Source organism: Camelus ferus, chromosome 10 (genome assembly GCF_009834535.1).
Source record: "Camelus ferus isolate YT-003-E chromosome 10, BCGSAC_Cfer_1.0, whole genome shotgun sequence".
Lineage (NCBI taxonomy): Eukaryota > Metazoa > Chordata > Mammalia > Artiodactyla > Camelidae > Camelus > Camelus ferus.
In genome coordinates, this window is record NC_045705.1 from 4,004,649 (window position 1) to 4,026,395 (window position 21,747).

General features: G+C 38.5%; 1 protein-coding gene and 1 long non-coding RNA gene across 3 annotated transcripts in view; one reads left to right on the top strand and one right to left on the bottom strand.

Moving 5' to 3' along the window:
• Nucleotides 1–21,747, top strand: part of TRPC6 (transient receptor potential cation channel subfamily C member 6) — a 97,409-nt gene that overhangs the window by 55,255 nt on the left and 20,407 nt on the right. For both annotated transcript variants that reach the window (XR_004323057.1, XM_032488262.1), the window contains exons 2-5: nt 2,502–3,276; nt 13,555–13,740; nt 15,388–15,552; nt 20,841–21,057. Coding sequence is in view for 1 of the 2 variants with exons in the window: in XM_032488262.1 (XP_032344153.1) it covers nt 2,502–3,276; nt 13,555–13,740; nt 15,388–15,552; nt 20,841–21,057 (1,343 nt within the window). In the remaining variant the exon portion in view is untranslated. The remainder of the gene's footprint in view (nt 1–2,501; nt 3,277–13,554; nt 13,741–15,387; nt 15,553–20,840; nt 21,058–21,747) is intronic.
• Nucleotides 15,521–21,242, bottom strand: LOC116666298. Its single transcript, XR_004323061.1, has 4 exons — nt 21,150–21,242; nt 19,117–19,183; nt 18,156–18,194; nt 15,521–15,636 (listed from the first exon to the last, which is right to left on the bottom strand). It is a non-coding gene; the product is annotated as an uncharacterized LOC116666298 (long non-coding RNA).

Here is a 21,747-nt window from a genome sequence, read left to right on the forward strand (position 1 = left end):
GAGAGGTGTGAAGGTAGGTGGCAGACTACAAAAGTGAGCTAGATACTCAACTTTCATAACAAGAAGTCTGTAGGAAATACCAAATCTGGAAAATAAAAAAAAAATAAGAGTGTTACCAAGCTATATGGGTATAAAGATTTAAATGATAAAGTAATCAGCTAAAATAGTTGAGACACATTGCCTCTGGGGATCAGGATACGGGGAAAATACAGAACAAGGTGTTGCTTTCTTTTGTAACAAGCTTTTAGAGTCTTTAAAACATATGCATGTGTAACTTGGATAAAATTAAAAATAGAATTGGAAACAAAGCAATAGCCATAGACAACAAAATAGATGTAGACGTCATTTCCTTATTACTTAATAAAAGTTACATATACAGTATTTAAACATATATCTCAGAATTTTTATTATTATTATTATTATTATTATTATTATTATTATTGTAGCGTATGTTTGGCTATGGCCGTTGATGTCATTTGTTTAATTTACAAAGTTAGCTCTTCAGTAAAACATCAGCCTAGTTAGTTCTGAAGAGGCTGTGATTGGCTAAAGGGTTCACTGTTGAAGGAAAATCTACAAAAAAAAGTTGTGAATATGGCAGCGTACTCTTCACCTCCTTAGGGAGCCACAGCCTACCTCTGGGTTGCTCACACTTTGCTAACTTCTTTGGGCATCCCACTGCTATGGTCAACACTGCCCAGAGATTTGTTATCAGGATGAATAAGGGTCAGTGTGGAAAGAAAGGTTCTCAAGGCATGGCTCCATTGGAAGGGAAGATGGCTTAAGGGTGTTTGGGTCTATTTAAATTCTCTTTATTCTGGGAAATTTGTGACAGTCTTTAAACAGGGGTGACTTTTAGAACTTTTATAAAGAAAGGAAGCATCTATCGCATCCATCATCAGTCACACCTTTCTTCTTTTCAGGCTCCCTTTGTAACCTGGCTCTTCCGTGTTCTGCAGGAACTTGTCCTCCTTGGGTTTCTGGTTAGTGATAGTGACAAAGCTTCAGCCCTTCAAGCTCGAAAAGACCTTAAGACATAAAGTTATGACTCAATAAGGAGAAACATCCTCATGGCAGCATTTTGATCAGGGGAGGAATCACTCTTACCACAGACTGAAAGCCAGCATTGAAGCCTGACCACCTCTTTGACCACAATCTCCATCACAGACTCATTCCTTCCCACTTACTAGTTGAATCACAGCTTTCTCAAGTTTCCAGTGATTTTTAGAACAATGCCTGGTAGAGTCCAGTCCATTAATTGTCCCTGTTGATGAAACCTATGCCGTAGCATTTAGTCGATCCCTGTGCTGGAAAAAGCTCTCCACCTGCACCTGAGTCCATCCCACTCTCCCCAACACACTGTCACACTCTCACCTGATTCCTACTGTCCTTCCACCTTCATCACATCACTTTCTCCGGGAAGGTAGTTTAGATGCCCCTGCTATAGGTTTATCATGGCAATTGAACAGCTGATAAGGTAATGTGCTAAATGCCCATTTTTCCCTTTGGACTACAAGAGTTATAAAGATGTAACATACCATATAAAAATATTTTTCTTTTGTTTTTACCATTGCTTTTTCTTGGCCTTATATAATGCCTGACCTTGGAATACGAGGGATTCAGTAAATATGTGTTGATTTGAATGGATTTGCTATTTTCTCTACTTGTTTTTTATACTTTTACACTCGATGTCATCATAGTGACTAATGATGGATCTTTCTTACAGCTATGCCTTCTGCAATTGAAAAATAGATGGGTTTTTTGTTTTTTGTCATGGTAACTGTTTTTTATTTTTTATTTTTTAATTTACTTTATTTTTTAAACATTTTTATTGAGTTACAGTCATTTTTGTAATGTTGTGTCAAATTCCAGTGTAGAGCACAATTTTTCAGTCATACATGAACATACATATATTCATTGTCACATTTTTTTCGCTGTGAGCTACCACTAGACCTTGTATATATTTCCCTGTGCTATACCATGTAATACTGTTTATCTATTCTACATATGCCCGTCAGTATCTATAAGTTTTGAACTCCCAGTCTATCCCTTCCCATCACCCCCCACCTTGGCAACCACAAGTTTGTATTCTGTCTATGAGTCTGTTTCTGTTTTGTATTTATGTTCTTTTTTTTTTTAGATTCCACATATGAGTGATCTCATATGGTATTTTTCTTTCTCTTTCTGGCTTACTTCACTTCGAAGAAAAATACATGTTAATCCCTCTGTGATGGCACAGAGAGATTAGGGGAATTGCAGGAGTCTCCATCCCAAAGGAAAATGCTAAAATCTGCAAAGTGCTTGGGTTTCTTAAAGGAGAAGTTCTTGGAATCCATTAACAGATAAATGCATCCTCATTTGTATTATAGCTGGTCTAGAGATGAGGAGACTAGAGACAGCATCTAATATACTTGAGGCTTGCATTAGATGACTGGCAGTTCATTTGGCACACTGAAATGCTCTTAATACGATTTGTTCACAATCTTTCTATTTTGTTACAGCCGGGGCACTGACAATAGACTGGCCCACCGGCGGCAGACGGTTCCCCGTGAGAAGGGGAGAAGGCTAGCTAACCGAGGACCAGCGTACATGTTTAATGATCACTCAACAAGCCTATCTATTGAAGAGGAACGCTTTCTAGATGCAGCGGAATACGGCAACATCCCCGTGGTAAGGAAGATGTTAGAAGAATGCCTCTCCCTCAATGTCAACTGTGTGGATTACATGGGCCAGAATGCCCTGCAGCTGGCGGTGGCCAACGAGCATCTGGAAATCACAGAACTTCTTCTCAAAAAAGAAAATCTCTCTCGTGTTGGGGATGCCTTGCTTTTGGCTATTAGTAAAGGTTATGTTCGCATTGTGGAAGCCATTCTCAGTCACCCGGCTTTTGCTGAGGGCAAGCGGCTAGCCACCAGCCCGAGTCAGTCTGAACTGCAGCAGGATGACTTTTACGCCTATGATGAAGATGGAACCCGCTTCTCCCACGACGTGACCCCAATCATCCTGGCCGCCCACTGCCAGGAATACGAGATCGTGCACACCCTCCTGCGGAAGGGCGCTCGGATTGAACGGCCCCATGACTATTTCTGCAAGTGCAGTGAGTGCAACCAGAAACAGAAGCACGACTCCTTTAGCCACTCGAGGTCCAGAATTAATGCCTACAAGGGCCTGGCCAGCCCAGCCTACCTGTCCCTGTCCAGTGAAGATCCCGTCATGACAGCGTTAGAGCTCAGCAATGAGCTGGCCGTGCTGGCCAACATTGAGAAGGAGTTCAAGGTAAGCCTCTACCCATCGGGGCTTCACCCTTGCAAGTCAAGGTCAAGGTGCACTCACAGGCTCCCACTGCATGGTCACACTGCGTTAGGTATCATAGACAGTGGGTAATTTTATATGTTTCTTTCAACCGGCCCTTTAGTACAATTATACATTATAAAAGCTGTGATCAGTACCACTTGGAGATGATCTACTATATCCTAGGAATTGTACCTTTATTATGCCTGCTACTTATGGCAACCTTGAGAAGATCTTAGTGCCTTTTCAGATGGAGAAATGGACGTATAGAAAGGTCCAAGATCAAGTGGTAAACGACAGAGCTGGGATCGGGTTCCCAGGTACGCTGCACTCTTACAAGCCAGGTCTTCTCTGTTTCTATCATCAGAGCATGGTGATATGCCTCAGAGAGGTCAGAAAGATGGATAAGATAAAGCAAGTCACAGTTTGACTTGAGAGACAGGTGCATGTGTTAATAAACATGGTATGAAGAGAAAATGGAACTACTAGGGAGGGCCAGAGGCAATGTGCAGAGGAAGCGATATTTAATTCAGATTAGGTTTCTGGGAAGTTACGTGTAAGAGGGCATCTCGGCTGTATATGACAGAATGAGTAAGATTTGGGAAGGCAGGCATTGAGGGAAGAGAGATTTTAGGTCAAGGTAACAGCCAAAGCAAAAGCTTGTAGAGATGAAGGAAGTAGTCACTGAGAGGGCACTTTGAGCAGTCTCTGAATAAAAGCTCAGTGGAGACAGACGGTGTCAGATGCTGCCATTGTCTGCGTGATTTCTGCCACATTTGGAGAGGATGAAGGTTTCCTAGTCCAGAGTCATCCACGCCCACCTGCACGCATGCGTGGGCCCTTCTAAACTCCGTCCCCAGGTTATCCGACCCGCCTCACAGTGCTCCCCACGTTCTGCTGGACATTCTTGTTGTTTAGAGTGTGCTTTTCCCCCTTTACCCGTCTACACACCGCTTGGAATCAGGCCTGATTCATCAAATACAGTGTTTTGCAAAGATAAATGTTAGTTTTATTTTCTCTATTCTATATGCTGTGAGAAAGCATGTCTCCACACTCCACACTTTGGGGGTCTCTCCTGTGCAGTTTCTCAGCACCTGTGTCACTGAAGGAACCCTGTTAACCCCCAGCATTGTAGGTCATATGTCCGTCTATCTTCGGCTCCTGTCCATCCAGGCAGGGAGAGGAAGGTACGTGGTGGCTGGAACCCTCCAGCGGCTCCCAGGTCAGAGGACCCTGCTTTTCCCTACCTCCCTGGCAGCAAATGATCTCTTACAACCCTGTCTCCTTCTTTCCTACTTCTTTACTCCCAGGACTTAGGGAGTCAGAGAACTATGCCATCTTTTTTTTTTTTAATTGAGTTATAGTCAGTTTACAATGTTGTGTCAAATTCCAATGTAGAGCGCAATTTTTCAGTTATACATGAACATACATATATTCATTGTCACATTCTTTTGAGAACTATGCCATCTTTAAATGAGAGAAGTCTCTTTGAAATCTGATTATTTTTGTCCACAATTTTTTTTTTTTTTTGGCAGGAGGAGGTAATTAGGTTTACTTATTTATTTTATTGATGGAGGTACTGGGGATTGAACCCAGGACCTTGTGCATGCTAGACATGTACTCTACCACTGAGCTACACCCTCCCCCTTGAAATCTGGTTATTTTTTTAACTGATATTTAATTTTGATGAAATGTCACTGCTTAGGTTTCAACGTATCTATTTCTGTTATTGCCTGCTTGTTCACACACCTCTCTAAGCTGCTGAAGACTGTGACATTCTTTATCCGTTCCTTCATTCACTTGTCTACATCTTTTGAGTCCCTGTTTTGTACCAAATGCTGTATAGAGGAGAGTTGAGAATGGAGATGGAGATGGAGCACAAAATGCAAAGACACTTCAGACAGTAATCTTGCCCTCGATTAGTATGTAAACTAATAGGAGAGGAAAGTGTAGTAACTGTAATATAAAGCATGACCTTGTGGAGTGAGGAGTGGGTAGGTGGGCCCAAACTGAGATGAATCGCATCCAACCAGAATCATCATGGTCCCAGAATGCACTGCACAATGTGACTAATCTCCGTCCAAGGTTATCTGACCGGCCTTACAGTGCGCCCCACCCACGCTCTGCTGGGCATTCTTGTCATTTAGGGTGTGCTTTAGGGTTACGGGGATTGAGGGATCCGGACAGTCCTTGATGTTCACCACGCATTTTTGTCAGCTCACGTAGGAGTGAGGTATACAGATCATTTCTCTCCATTCATGTTCTCCCTGTGTGGTTCCACTGTCTTTACCAGTTACCTAGAGTCTCTCAATGGGTGCACACTTTGCTTAATGCCCTGCCTCTGTGAAGGGTTAAAGGCAGAGAAAAGATAAGCCTCTCTGAAAACATGAATCTCTTTAATAGTATGTTACTCTTACTGTCTTTTTTTTTTTAACATTTTTTATTGATTTATAATCATTTTACAATGTTGTGTCAAATTCCAGTGTTCAGCACAATTTTTCAGTCATTCATGGACATATACACACTCATTGTCACATTTTTTTCTCTGTGAGTTATCATAACATTTTGTGTATATTTCCCTGTGCTATACCGTGTACTCTTACTGTCTTTTAAAAATCAATCTCAAATATGAAATTAGTTTACTGTTAAAAGAGGGCAGCAGTTTAAAAAATATTTTGAAAAGTCCATCCTAGAACTTGACAATTAGCAGTTTTTCTCATTAGAAACATGACTCAAAAAAATCGCTGGATGACACAAGGAGAGAGGCCATGTCTTGACTTTAATTTTGTTTAAAGCCTTTGGCAAAGACAAAATAAAAAAGCATGATGTTTTCTTTCTCATCCAGACATGATGCACCAAAACAAGTATTTTATGCTCCAGACTAGTTTGGTCCACGGAGACCAGCACAGCCTCAGATGAGGAAACCGCGCTTGGCTTTGTGCGTAAACTCAGGGGAGCCACACCCCCCACCCCCACAGGGCTGCCTGTGACTCTAAACCGGCTCCCAGCAGCCCAGCCTCAGCTCACGGCAGGGTGAGCCCTGACGGGGCTGGAGAGACTGGTGTCTCTGCTGAGGTTTCTTGCTAAGGCTGCTGCTCTACCCTTCAGAAATAACTTCTCTCTTCTTACTGTAAAATGATATATTTGACCTTTGAACAACGTCAGTTTAAACTGTGCGGTTTCACTTACGTGGATTATTGTCACTAAGTATGGACTACAGGACCTCATGACCCCAGGCTGGGTGAATCCGTGCATGTGGAACCGTGGATACTGAGGGCCCACTCTTGAGTTACATATAGTTTTTCGACTGCGTGGAGTGTTGGTGCCCCTAACTGCCACTTTGTTTGAGGGTCAACTGCTTATAGGCATGTTAGAAAATAATCATATAAAAATATAAGAAAAATTTAAAAATCAGTCCTAACTTTGCCGCCAAGAAATAAATACTGCAACTGCAAACACGCCAGCACAGATCCTTCTAGTCTTGTTTTTCAGTAGTCAAGCCCCTTAGAGTCTCAGGGAACAAGGACGACAGAGGCTGCACCAGCTGAGGTCTGGGCTGCCTCACAGGGACCCGAGAGATTGGCTGCAGGCAATCAGTCCTTTCTTCAAACTCATGGTCTTCAAATTCTTTCACTTCCTTTTCACCTGAAAGACATTTGGAAAACTCTATGCTCGTCGCACATTTTAAAATCGGCATCTAAAATTTTTCTTGTGCAGTTTAAATATTTTTAAAAGATGTAATTTCTGCATGGTGTAAATATTGACATTTAAAAATAGAACTCTTAAATTGCTCCTTCAAACGTTTCCTAGGGGCCTCTAAATGCTATGATTTTATGTGCACCATCACCTATTTAAAAAGATAAGTGAAAACCTTCTTTAACATTTAGAATAGCTACATCTTTTCTTTTCTCCTGAAACTTATCAGTCCAATTTCCTCCACAAATGTGATTCCTATTTTAATAGATTTTTATTGTAAGGTCTGTTATAAATCACCGTATTCTATATATTCATATACATACACACACACACATTATAGTAACAGATATGCAACATGTATATGTACATATGAAATTTTAGAATTTGTTTTACTGTCTGTTATTATCCAGCTCTAGGTATTCAAAATATTCTAGAAAGAGTTACCATTACATTTATTAACAGTACATTTGAATAAAACTACATAAATTGAACATCATTGTTCAAAATAACAAATACATACAAATTTTGGAAAACAAAATTTAAATATATGACAGACAGTTCTTATTAGAAATGCATTTTTAGTGGAATGAATCATGTCCACACTTTTGTTATGTATTTACTGGAAGAGAAAGGTCTGTCCTGCTAAAAATAACTTGCTATGACAGCCAGAATATTATTTTCATTTTTGTTAATAGGTTATATGGTTTATTAAAGATTTTATGGAATAAAATTACAATGGAGATGACGACAGTTGGAATAAATATTTCTTGATGTGATTTGATAACTGCCTTCCTGAATTACCCATACCGAATCTGAAAGAAATCACATAAAAGTTTTACTCATTTGTTTTAGTTAATATCCTGTGAAAATTTTGAGTCCTGGAAACGATTCCAAGTCACATTAAAAAGAATCCTCTTCACTAACTTTTTCTGCTTTGCCCATTTGAGATGTCTTTCTTTTAAGCTAATGATACATCCAAGAGATGAGTATTAAGAATACTTTGAAAGAATCACATTTAAATATGTGGAAAAGTGACTTCTGTAGTCAGTATTCCCTCCTGATGCCTTTTTTTTTAAATTTTTTTGTTGAGTTATAGTCATTTTACAATGTTGTGTCAAATTCCAGTGTAGAGCACAATTTTTCAGTTATACATGAACATATATATATTCATTGTCACATTTTTTTTCACTGTGAGCAACCATAAGATCTTGTATATATTTCCCTGTCCTATACCAGTATAATCTTGTTTATCTATTCTACATTTTGAAATCCCAGTCTGTCCCTTCCCACCCCCCCACCCCCTTGGCAACCACAAGTTTGTATTCTATGTCTATGAATCTGTTTCTGTTTTGTATTTATGTTTTGGTTTTTTTTTTTAGATTCCACATATGAGCAATCTCATATGGTATTTTTCTTTCTCTTTCTGGCTTACTTCACTTAGAATGACATTCTCCAGGAACATCCATGTTGCTGCAAATGGTATTATGTTGTTGGTTTTTATGGCTGAATAGTATTCCATTGTGTAAATATACCACCTCTTCTTTATCCAGTCATCCGTTGATGGACATTTAGGCTGTTTCCATGTCTTGGCTATTGTAATAGTGCTGCTATGAACATTGGGGTGCAGCTGTCATCCTGAATTAGGGTTCCTTCTGGATACATGCCCAGGAGTGGGATTCCTGTGTCATATGGTAAGTCTGTTCCTAGTCTTTTGAGGAATCTCCATACTGTTTTCCACAGTGGCTGCACCAAACTGCATTCCCACCAGCAGTGTAGGAGGGTTCCCCTTTCTCCACATCCTCTCCAGCATTTGTCATTTGTGGATTTTTGAATGACGGCCATTCTGACTGCTGTGAGGTGGTACCTCATTGTAGTTTTGGTTTGCATTTCTCTGATAATTAGTGATACTGAGCATTTTTTCATGTACCTATTAATCATTTGTATGTCCTCCTTGGAGAATTGCTTGTTTAGGTCTTCTGCCCATTTTTGGATTGGGTTGTTTGTTTTTTTCTCCCTCCTGATGCCTTCTTCGGCATCCCTTCATTCAAGACAGGATGCATTCTTTGACAATTGTTGGCAAATGAAGAAGCAAAGCACATTAAACAAAAATGATCATTGTTCCTATAACCACACTGAGCCATCCATCTAAATTCAGAATGTCCCAACACGAACTGACATGTTCTGTTTCTATTACTTCGACTTCATCTTCAACAGAAATGTCTGTTAGGGCAGGGGACTACTAGAAAGTCCCTCAGGGTCTATGGTACCTGGATTAATCATTAAAAGTGAATCTCTGATTGATTGTTTGCAGCACGGCTGAGTGAGAGTGGGGAATTATTTTGTCTAGGAGCAAAAGATCTGTTTTCAAGGAAATTAGTTTTTGGACAGTTGAGGGTCTGGAAATTAATTCCTTTAAAACTATCAACGTTCTATGGCCCTTTAGAAAGTCTGCACATATTTCTGTTTGAAGGCAACTGATTTGTTTTGTGAGAGTCAGATAATGAGAACTTTAACAAAGATTTTGTGAGCTCCAACATATAGCTTCTCCGAGCTCCTCCCAAGTTCTCCCTCTCATATTAACCCTTTTTAATAAGAGACAGAGGAGTTTCTCTGAAAGTTTTACTCTTGTGCCTTGAATCTTCTAAACCAAACAAATTGTACTTATTACCCATATCAGCTGGCTCCACACAGAGCTGGCTCCACAGCAGAGAAATCTAACAATTAGATGGAATTACCAGAATGAGGCCTGAGAAACCACAGATCTTTGAAGAGAATGGGGAGAAGCCATATTCAAAAGTTTTTCACCCATTCAAATTCAAATTTTATACTGAATTTATATCAATAGTTTTTTTGCTTTGTTAGCATGAGACTTCAGCCGCCTTAAACTTAAGCCTGAGCTGAGCCGAATTTTGGCCTCAAACGGCAAATCAATGGGAAAGAAAAAAAGAAGAAAAGAAAATCCAGAACTTTGTTTTTGATACCGACGAAAGAGAGCAAGCATAGTGCCTGGCTTCTCCTTGACTGGAGACTAAGAATAAATGTAAAGACAAAGAGATCAGTACCAGAGATGGTTTTTCTGCAAAGGCATTCTTCTAAATTTGGAACTTCCTTTTCGTATCTCAGTGTAGACCTATGACTTCTGTCTCTAAACTGTTTTTCGAGTGTATTTGTATGTTAGAATGTTTGGGGTAATGAACAATGTTACCTTTAATTACCCTAAAATTACCTCTGTGCATCAGGGATTGGCCTCTTCCCTGTCAGTCTGCATAAGTAGTTTTGCTGAACTTTTCTAGTTCCTTTATGTCTTCCTGAGGGTCCATATCCAAACATGCCCATGACCGTCCAGAGGCCTCCACTGTTGACTTAATATAAAAAGATTCTCATTCTTGATACAGAAAGAATAGCTAGAGGTTAAAATTACATACCGTAACATATCTTCTACTATGTAAATCCAACTAAGATGACCCTTTGAAAGGGTAATTTTTACAGGAACTTTTTATATCTTATACTCTCTAAACTCTGCTCTATTAACCCACTATCAGTCATCTCTTTATAATTCAAAGGTTAATAGGCGAACACCCACTTCTAATTTATTATATGTATGGTGTCGGCCTGTGAGCCAAAGGCAGAATTAAATCAACCTGCCAGCTTCACTTTTTCTTTCAAAAAAACCAAAATCACAGTGCTACATCTGGCCAATGAACTACTGCCAACATCTCATTTTTTTTTAAAGTTGAAGTATAGTCAGTTTAGAATTTTATGTCAATTTCTGATGTACGTCTCATTTCAAGTGAATTTACATGTTAATTTAAGAAAACTTAAAATATGAAAATATTTGTAGGTGGACTCCCAAGGTGAAAAAAAGCATGCATTGCTAAAAGCAGAGTCTTGTTCTTTCTTTCTCTTTTTAATTGATATTTTTGGTTTTTGTTTTATTTTGTTTTTGCTTGGCATATGTCTTGAGAATTAGCAGTGAATTGGAAACAGTTGTTTAAGTCAACGTATTAAACAGCACAGAGCTCCTGTACTTTGCTTTTTTAGTCCACATGGGTTCCACTAAAAAATGTTACCCCACACTTGAAGGATCATACTTCTCTTTGAAATATCTAATTTCACCTGAGCCTTTTTGGAATTCTCGGGAGCGTTGGTTTTGACTCTTACATTTTTGCCTCCAAGAGGACTAGGAATTCATCCAGAATTGAGTGCTACATACAAGAGAGGCTGGATGCACTATATTTTGTCATAGCTCCATGGGTTCTTATGAATGTTAAGAAATGGCTTGTTTGCCGATCTTGCCTTTGATGATATAAATAAATTATGGTTTATCAGATGCTTGCTGCTCATCCCTATGCTATGTACTTTGCGTGTGTGTTTCCTTAACACACATTTAATCTCTCTGACTCTCCGTTTTGTCATCGGTAAGTGAGAACAAGGACAGCACTTAGCGCACAGACTGATTGTAACTTATCTAAAGTCACGTGGCTGAAAAATCTGCTCACAGCTGTGTCTAACTCTAAAAGCCCAGGCTCCCTGACCACTGTACTGGAGGAGAGTAGACATGGGCCATGTGTGCAATTCCACGCTTCCCAGTTCTTCCCCATGACCTTACCTGACTACTTCATGAAAGGCGTAGATCTGTTTCCTTGTGACCCTGTCCATACTATCTGACCAGACACCTGTTTAGAGGCAGTTTGAGCCATTCTCAGTTAAGACATAATTTTTTTTATCAGTTTGCTTTTGTAGAATCTGTTTGAACCTGCATTTTAGCAAAGTGTAGCCTGTTTAGAAGTTACTGAACTATATGGTATCACTTACACGTGAAATCTAAGAAAAGAGACAAACTTATTAACAAAACAGGAACAGACTCACAGACACAGAAAACAAACTTACGGTCACCAGGGTGGGGAGGGGGTGGGAAAGGATAAATTGGGAGTTTGAGATTTGCAGATACTAACTAATATATATAAAACAGATAAAGAACAAATTTCTACCGTATAGCACAGGGAGCTATGTTCAATATCTTATAGTAACTTATAATGAAAAAAATCTGAAAGCAAATGTATGTATGTATATGTATGACTGAAGCATTGTGCTTGACACCGGAAATTGACACAATATAGTAAACTGACTATACTTCAACTAAAAATATATATACATATATAAATCAACAAAAGAAATAAAGAAGTTACTAAACTTTATTGAAAGGTCACCTGGCCTGATTTGCAGTGGGAGCCCGAGCAGGTACTTTGCACATACCCAATAAGAAACTATTTTCCACATAGACTCCTCCAAATATTATCTTATGGACTCATGTTCAGAGCTGTTCACATTTGTCTCGCAGTTTTCTCTCTTGATCACTGCAAGGGAGCTTTTTATCCTACAACACACTTCAAGATGGAAGAGACAACTAATTCTAAATCTGCAAAACTAGCTTTGAGAGTAAACTCTGCCACTGAGGCTGTGATCTCAGGGGATCTTAGTTTGATGATGTGCAAAATGGGAATAATATTTGCCTGGCTTGACTCCTAGTTCTTCAAAGATCAAAACAGAAAAGCATTCTACAAAGAAGAGACAAAGTGGCATGATTCTTACAGGCAAAAGGTTTCGAGCCAAACAGGGTTAGGTTTAAAGCCTCTTTTTGACACTTAGTGGCTGCATGATCTTGGACATATTATTTAACCTAAGTGATCAAGAGACGGTGAAGATTAAGATAATATAATCCACTTGCAATACAACAAGCTCTAGCTGGTTTTCTTTATTATTATTGGGTTATAAATAGCCTTATTTCAACGTAAGGGAATAAAGAGGAAGGAAATATTAGCAAGACCTGAGTGAAGATATGAATACATGGTGTATATAAATTCAAAATGAGTTTTAGGTGTTTAAATATGATCTGAACTTTCTAAATACTGTTAGGTCATCAGCAATAAATTACAGTGAAAGCATTTTCATTAAACTTTCTTTTCTCTGAAGAGAAGAAACTCAATTTGCAGGCCTTATAGTAGATCTCATTTTTTGGACCCTGTGTTTGGCACATAAAGTTCCTCAAAATCAACTTATTCAATAGACAAGTGATATATGTTTGCTTTTTTTCTGGAACCTTTCCAAATGTCCTTTGTTTCTCAAGTTTACCAACACCAGTTTACAAAGTCTTCTAAAGATCTGGCAAGTATATATTATGTGCCCAGCTGATGAAGTTATGAACACGAAAGATACGATGTTTGCAAAATAGTACGACCATTCCGTGGGAAGGTTTTGCTTACTTTATATTTCTCCTGAATCAACAGGTGAGTCTGGCACAGTATGGTACTTTTTGGTAACTTTGGTCATGCTTTAGACAAATTGCTCCTTTTAGGCTATGAAGAAAATCTTTACAGTGCTAAGATATTTCAGAGATCACTCAGCAGAACAGCATTCAAAGCATGTTAAAAGAACAGAGAACCTAAAATAGACCTTCTTTTTGTTTTCTCTATAGACCAGTCGAGTCACCAATAAATTCTGCTGCATAGCATAGTAAAGTGTACTAATTCTGTATTACTGTTTTTTGCTTTGCTTTGTCCTTCCTAGAATGACTACAAAAAACTGTCCATGCAGTGCAAAGATTTTGTTGTTGGACTCCTCGATCTGTGCAGAAATACCGAAGAGGTAGAGGCCATTCTGAATGGGGATGTGGAGACACGCCACAGTGATGGAGACCACGGGCGGCCAAATCTCAGCCGTCTGAAACTTGCCATTAAGTACGAAGTCAAAAAAGTAAGGTCAGGCATGAAGCCCCATTTACATCATTTCAGTTTTGATTGGTGCTAAATAAGGATGAAGGGCTGGCATGATTAGACTGAGCTGGGTTTTTCTAATTAACAGCTGTACCAGGCAGGTCCTCTAACAAATCCTAAGAGCCCGGTTGTGAGGCATTTAAGCTACACCAAACGCCAGTCTTTAAAATCTAGACTGGTTTATGTGGTGACTGCCACTTTCCTTTACTGAATGATATAAAAATGACTTTGTGAAAAAAAAAATGACTTTGTGGGTTCAAACTGCAAGGCATTTGTTATAGAATAGGAATATCATTATTTAAGACTCAACTCCATTTTCCCATGTATTGATATATTCCAATCCCAGACCAGTGCCTTCAATTCCTTCTTTAGTGCATTTGAATTTCCTGCACCTTAATATGTGGAATATTTTTAGTCTGTCTTCACGCCATGCCCTCATGCCCTCATCCCAGACTGCTTTCTTAGATGTCTTAAAAAATCAGTTTTTAATGATCGGTTTTATAATAAAAGAAATATAGGCTTGTGGTTAACTTTAAAACAACATAGACACACCCCTTTTCTATCTTCTTAATTCTTAATGGAGAGTAGTTAATCAATATTACATTGTTCTCCGTAAGTTTATATCTTGGACACCTTCACATATCAGGAAATAAACATCCACTTGATTTTTTCCAAAAGCTGCAGTATCATTGTTATGTTCATTTAATCAGTTTGCTATTTAAGGGTGTTTATTATTTTCTTTAGGCTTTTGTTATTTCAAAACATTTGCTAAATTTCCCTCCAAAAAAAGGTGTGCCTGTTTATACAGATGCCAACAGTGTATGGGAGGGCTTGCTTCTTCCAGCCACAATGGGTGTTATGAAACCTTACCATTCCGAGAAGACAAGCATTGTCTTGTTTTAATTATCTTCGAAGTTAACCATCCTTAAGAGTCTAACCTTTTAATATTCTTTACAAGTTGTTATTTTGGGTTATTGCTCTTTGTAGATAAAATAATGCTGCTCTCTGTCTCATGTAGGGTTCACTTGTAAAAAAATAAATATGGGAGAATAAAAAACTTCTGGAAAAGAAAAGTAAAGTTCATTTATAAAGTTTTCTTATTGAAAGAGTTTCTGTAACAGGAATAAAAAGAGATATCAACAGAATAGAAAAGGCCGTCCGAAAGACATACCCCTACGCAAAGGGGAATTTAGTATATAGTAAGTTTAGCATTTTAGGTCAGTGCAAAAAAAAAAAAAGAGTATACTTTTTTTAAAAAGAGTATTTAGACATCTGGACTAGCAAAACCGTTACATAGCTCTTTCTAGATGATGAAAAACGTGTCATCATAAAAGTCTGATGAATCTTTGTATAATACTAAATTTCTAAAATTCTTCTATCCTTTGAAAGAAAGTCCAGTAGGCTTATAAAGGAAGTTTGATAAACTGGAACCTTTGAATTTAGGTAATACCTATGAGAACCCTCTCCCACCTTGCTTGATACCCGTCACCCAGACATTTTGTGTCATTTAATTCTAACAATATTTTTCATGGGAAAGCACAGACCAAAATGTTAGAGCACAAGAAAAGAGTATATGCTGAATCCTTCTTTAATCGCCCTGTTAAACGTTTTGTCACTCCCCTGCCAGTTTGTAGCTCATCCAAACTGCCAACAGCAGCTTCTCTCCATATGGTACGAGAACCTTTCTGGTTTGCGGCAGCAGACCATGGCGGTCAAGTTCCTTGTGGTCCTCGCCGTTGCCATCGGACTGCCCTTCCTGGCTCTCATTTACTGGTTCGCTCCGTGCAGCAAGGTATGTCTGGGAAGTCTGGACCTCTGTTCTTCCCGCGAAGTACATCTAGTTGTCTGTATCAGAGCCGGTGAAGCAGGGGAAATTCTGTTTCCCAAATGAAAATTTCAGGGAAGTCAGAGTTGGGTTTCAATGGTCTTCTTGTTTTGAATATTACAAAAATAACACATACTTGCTATAGGACATAGAGAAAGAAGTGGAAAGAGAAAATTAACCTGTAACATCATCACTCTTAATATGTGAAAGAAAACCTCAGTTAGTATGTTTTCTTTTTGTCTTCTCTCTAGTCACACCTATGCATATATCTTTGTGTTTTTAATGAGGTTATATTATGCATTGTGCAGATAGTTCAAATAACATTCTAAAAGAACATGTTTCCTCTTGTTATTCCTCCTCTGGCAAAATGTGAGATGAAAGTTTTTGTTTTGTATTTATTTTAGCTAATATGACCACAGAAATCTTAATATAAATGAAGGGCAATTGTGCAATTACTAATATAATGCTTGTTTCAGTGAAGAATATTTATTTTAGGGACAGAATACATTGTAACCCGACAACAAAGACAGCCTGGTTTTTCTTTTGTGTTTTTTGTTTTGTTTTGTTTTTTGTAAGCAAACTCTACCAGCCCAGACTGGTGAAATTAATTTGTGCAAATGGACGTAGCCTTCCATCAGTGCAACAGAGCAAGTTTGGAAAATGTTGCTCTGCCATTTTGTTAACCTGCATGGAAATTTGTGTGCCTTACATTGCCAACAATCTTAGTCTCCATGTTTCTGAAGCCACATTTCTGGAACTGTTGAAGTTTTAACTCTGACAGAATGAAATCATTCTAAAGCTATGTGGCTAAAATGTCTGCTGGATCATCTGTCACATGCTGTGTAGATATGATAGTTGAGTCAGTTGCTGTTCTTAACACATGACTCATTTTTAAACACTTGTAACATGTGGGCGCAAACGCATATATCACTGTTACCAACATATTTTCTTCTTATTACGTATTACACATTTGGTGCTTTAACCTTACAGAAATGTTTTTAAGTGGTTTATGGTAGAAAGCTGGTGCAAAGCCTTTTTCACATGGTGGGAACTTCATAATTACTTCTAGTGCTGGTGTTAGGAACTGATGGAAATGGGGTATTTTCTCATGACGGCCAAAATCTACCATCATGAAGTTTTTCCCTTAAATTTATAAGGCCAAAAGCCCACTCCTATAAATCAAATACAAAGAAGGAAAATAAAGTGAGAATAGTGACATTTACTAGAATTAGAAATTTATCGCCTAGATTTTGTTCTAGAAACTTAAAATTTTTCTTTTCTTCCCTTTTTCGTAGGAATGACAGATTTCACTTTGGAAAAAATACTTTTTAATTCTCCTTACTAGAACATAGGCTCCATCCATGTGTGTAGTCTCTGTTCTGCTTCTACTCACATTTCCTGGGCCTGCAGAGATTTAAGCTGAATTAAACGTGGGAGGAAGGGTTTCTGAATTATCTTTGTTATTATTCTGTGATCTGTTAAATTGCAGTATCTTTTCTAAAAGTGAATAATTGTCCTTCTCGATATGCAGGGAGTTCAGAAGCGCAATGCCTTCCAGAGTGCTTGGTGTTGTGACAGACTATCTTTGATATTCCTTAGAGCTACACGTTTCCTAAATTTTGATTGAATCCTAATTAACCCAATTTCCTTCACTATTTCTTCTTCCCCGGCCATGTTTCTTTCTGGCATCTGTTTTCCATCTTCGTTTATGAACACTGAGGCAAATTATCAAATTAAAAGGACACTGTCAAGGTATTTTTTTTTCTTATGTCTAAAATCTCCTTTACTGATTATTATTTAGTGTTTAAAAACATGATGATAACATTTATTTTACAGTTTTTTTTCTTTGGTAATTTACGTAAACATTACAGCTTCCAGACTGATTTTTATTTAAATAGGGGGCGATTGCTCAAGCTATACAGCTTTTATCTAAAATACTATTTTAAACATTAAAAAAAATTCCGAAGCATCCATGAAAATTAAGCCAGATCAAATTGCTGGCTTATGCACCTTGACAGAGTCCCTGCTTCTATTTCAATTGTGGTTTTCAGGGGAAGGGTATCGCTCAATTGGTAGAGCGCATGCTCAGCACGCATGAGGTCTCGGGTTCAATCCCCAGTACCTCCTCCAAGCAGAAATCAGTGAAGAAACCTAATCACCTCCCACTCCGAAAACAAACAAGTAAAGTTTGGTTTTCTTTCCTCAAGTCTGCTCTTCTCTGGAAGAAATTCTTTTTGTCTTTTACTTGTTCTCTTTTTCTATCATAACCCAAATATGTTTTATACTCGTTACAATAAAAGTAGGTTATAGAGTGATTTCAAATCATTTTGGCTTAAGCTAGCTTCAGCCTTTTCTGTTACTATTGGTGTTGAATAGTTAAGTATTTGATCATCCATGAATGCTTAAAAAGAATATGCTATACAATGCTTAAAGGCAAGTATTTCCTTCAGGGCTTACCTTGAATCGTTTCCAGGTATATCAGTTGTTCACTTTGTTTGGTTATTTTTTAGAAACTTGTTTGCATCACAGAATATTACAGATGACAAATTTTACTGAAATGAATAACTCACCTCGATTCCTAAAGTCCCTTGAATGGTGCTAGACTCTCCCTTAGTTTAAGGAGAAGAACAACTGTCAGTGATTTGTAATAAGAAAGAGGAGATACAAATATCCAAACACACCATTTAGGTTTCCTGTCAACCAGCTTTTTGTTGGTTTTCCGGTTTTGTGTTTACTTGGTTTTTTGCTTAATTTTTTCTTTAAACCAGAACGTTTAGTCAGCCACAAAAAGGCCTGGTTTGATTATTTTCTCTCCCTTCTGAATCAAAAAAGGAGTCATATTACATCAGGGCCAGGGACCTAGTGAGGAAGGGAGGCCGCCAAGCCAGGAGTGAGGCCATCAGACCCCCTTCCCCGAATGACTGAGCCTCGGCATTGGGCGCGTCCAGACGGCTCAGCTCGGGTCCCAGAGTCCTCAGGCTGGAGCCGCTGTAATGTGGGTGGCTTTATTCTCACCCCGTTTTATGTCCCCAGCCTTTTCTCTTCTTCTTCTCCTATGTTAATTTGTGCTCTCCTGACTTTTTGGTAATTTTGTATTTTGAAGTCCACCTCTGATTCTGTCTGGAGCAAGGCAGGGAGTAAATGTTTTCCATGGTTTTCACTACCAACAGGCAATGCCCCAATCCCAGTTTTCTACGGCAGTCAAATAAACTTGAGAATTTTTAAAAATTGGTTTAAGATTTATAATAATAGCTTTATTCACCAGGGTGATATTGAACCTTACAATAAAGGATTAAGTAAATCTTATATACATGATTAACCCTTGTATAAAACATGATTAAAATAAATCATATAAAACATGCTTACATAATCATGATTGTAATAAATCTTATATAAAACAATGTAGAATTAAAATTGTATATGTGGTATACCACGGAAAAAGAAATTAAATACACATTAACGTTCATTTTTTAAGTCCATATTAAAAAAAAAGATAGCTGAGGACGATAGGCAAAAGAAAATCAAACCTACCTTTGTCTCCTGCTTGTTTTAACTTTATCTTCACTTGATTATTTGAGAGTTCTATTTTAAACAGGATCTTAAAAAAACACAAAAAATACTCTTTGATTTAAGCTAATGAGCATTCTCATGGAAGTATATTTTTAGACATCATTTTTACTGCAAATTTTTACACTGTAACTTTGGACTGGCTCTGCAATATATCTAACTAAATGGACCCATTGGCTTAAAACTAGATAGATTGATTGACTTAGATAAAGACACACACACACACACACACACACACACACACACACACACACACACTCTGATCTTCTGCCTGGCCTGAGATTCTAAATATCAAGAGAGAAGGGACTATGTATGATTTCTTCTAGCTCTAACTTCTATGATTTGGAAAACCATACAGATAAAGTTTATAGGAACAGAGAACTTTGACTGTATTCCTTCCATGGTAGCATTTAGCTTTTTTAAATCTTAGAAAAGTTTTTCTCTAAGAATTTTCATACTTTAATGAGAAAATATGAAATTGTTTTGTAAACCAAATAGAAACATTAACTCTGAATAAGTATGCCTGGGTACATATTCCAGCTCTACGACTGATGGGCTGTGTGACCTTGAAGCAAGTTTCTGGACCTCACTTCCTCAGATTCTTCTTCTGTAAAATGGGCGTTTTAGTCACACCCACTCCTTTGGGTTATTGTCATGATCTCATGAAATTAACAGAGGAAAGCACTTAGAGCAGTACTCAGCACATACAACTACTGGCTAAGTTTTGGTGGTGTTATTATTCATTTATACATTTTTCTGTAATAGTAAACTCATTTGAAAAGCTGTCTAAAGCTTTGGGCCCTCTCCAAAGAAGGAATCCCTGTGCACACATACTGAGTTTTGTTTACCATTTTAGGTGATGCACAGAGCCCTTGAGACGCATCCTGGACACAAGCCACCCGCTGTCCCAGCTAGGAATCGTGCGTCTCAGGTGGAAATGAATCCTGTGCCATAGACGCACAAGGACTTTCACTGTCTCCATCTTTTCCATAAAGACTCTGATTTTCACATCGTTTAGGAAATTCACTCATTGCCAGTCAGCTAGTGAGGGAATAAAACTGGAACCTGAACCTAAAATGTTAGACTTTCAATCCAGTGTAATTCCAGGACGTTGATCAGGACGTGATGGGAACTGCCCTGCTGTCCTGTCCTTGCCTGGGAGTTCTCTCCTTGGGTCGCTTGACTTTTACTCCATTTGCAACATCACCACCCACATAGCAGCATCACGTGAAGCCCGCCTTGCACCTGTGGCAGTGAAATACACACGGGGACAGCAAGCAAGGCAAATATCAGCCCAGGGTGTATACACTGCAAGGGAGACTCCACTGAATATGTTCATTGCTGCTTCCTCAGTGTGTCGTGCCCACCAAACTAGTTTGCCTTTCATGAATAACTGTTATACTGTACTCTGCCCTTTGTCATGATTATATTAATAAAATAGTATTTTATCAGTATTATATATAATATTTTAAGAACCTAAATGTCATTAAGTAAAAAAGTTAATTTATTAAATTATCAGTCCAGAATATCAGCATATGTAGATGAGTAATATGATGAAACTTTTATAGCTGCATGATTATCTTAGCAGAACATTGGAGTGTACAGATGTTTATTCTGGTGTATACACATGTGTTTTGCAAAGCATACCAAACAAAGCTAAGATTTCCTGTTGGCGTGTGTCTTGGCAGATGGCAAAGATAATGCGAGGACCATTCATGAAGTTTGTGGCCCACGCAGCCTCCTTCACCATTTTTCTGGGACTGCTAGTCATGAATGCAGCTGACAGATTTGAAGGCACCAAACTCCTTCCTAATGAAACCAGCACAGATAATGCAAAACAGCTGTTCAGGATGAAAACATCCTGCTTCTCATGGATGGAGATGCTCATTATATCCTGGGTAATAGGTAAAGACTGCTTTTCTGTCATTTGTTTTCGCAGCCTCCGCAGTAGGACTGAACGACACTGTCCTCACCCATCAGTGATAACGAATGCTTACAGCAGGATACAGTGCTCCACACAGACAAGACGTGCTTTGTGGTTGTGAAGTTCAGTTATCGTGAGCTCACTGTCGACGCCACAGTCTGCTCACATGCCACGTGCTTTTTAGATCCCTAAGAAAAACCTGGGAAGAAAAGGGACAGTATAGTATTAATCAAACCCTGCCAGTGATGAAAAACTGCCTTTCATACTTTGGGAGGGGTAACTCAGTTTAAAAACAACCACATGATTTTATATTGAGATTTAATAGAACCGGAAGGTAGGAGCCACTCACATTTATCGAACATCTGCTATGTACCAAGAGCTGTTCAAGGCAGTTTACATACATCACATCACGCAGTCTCTTTGTGCCTCGGCATTCTAGTCTGTAATATAATAATAACGTGTACACTGCTGCATTAACGTGAGGGTTACGTGATTTGCTTTAGGTCTCCCAGACAGTTAGTGAAGCAGAGGGAATACAGTCTTCATTACTAGGCTGTTTGTCTTTAGAATCAGCCATCCATATGGCTTGTCATTAAATACAGTGCAAATAATAAAGATCTTTCCTATTGGATATTTATGAATGAGTAAATTCGGTAGCTGTTAAATACCTA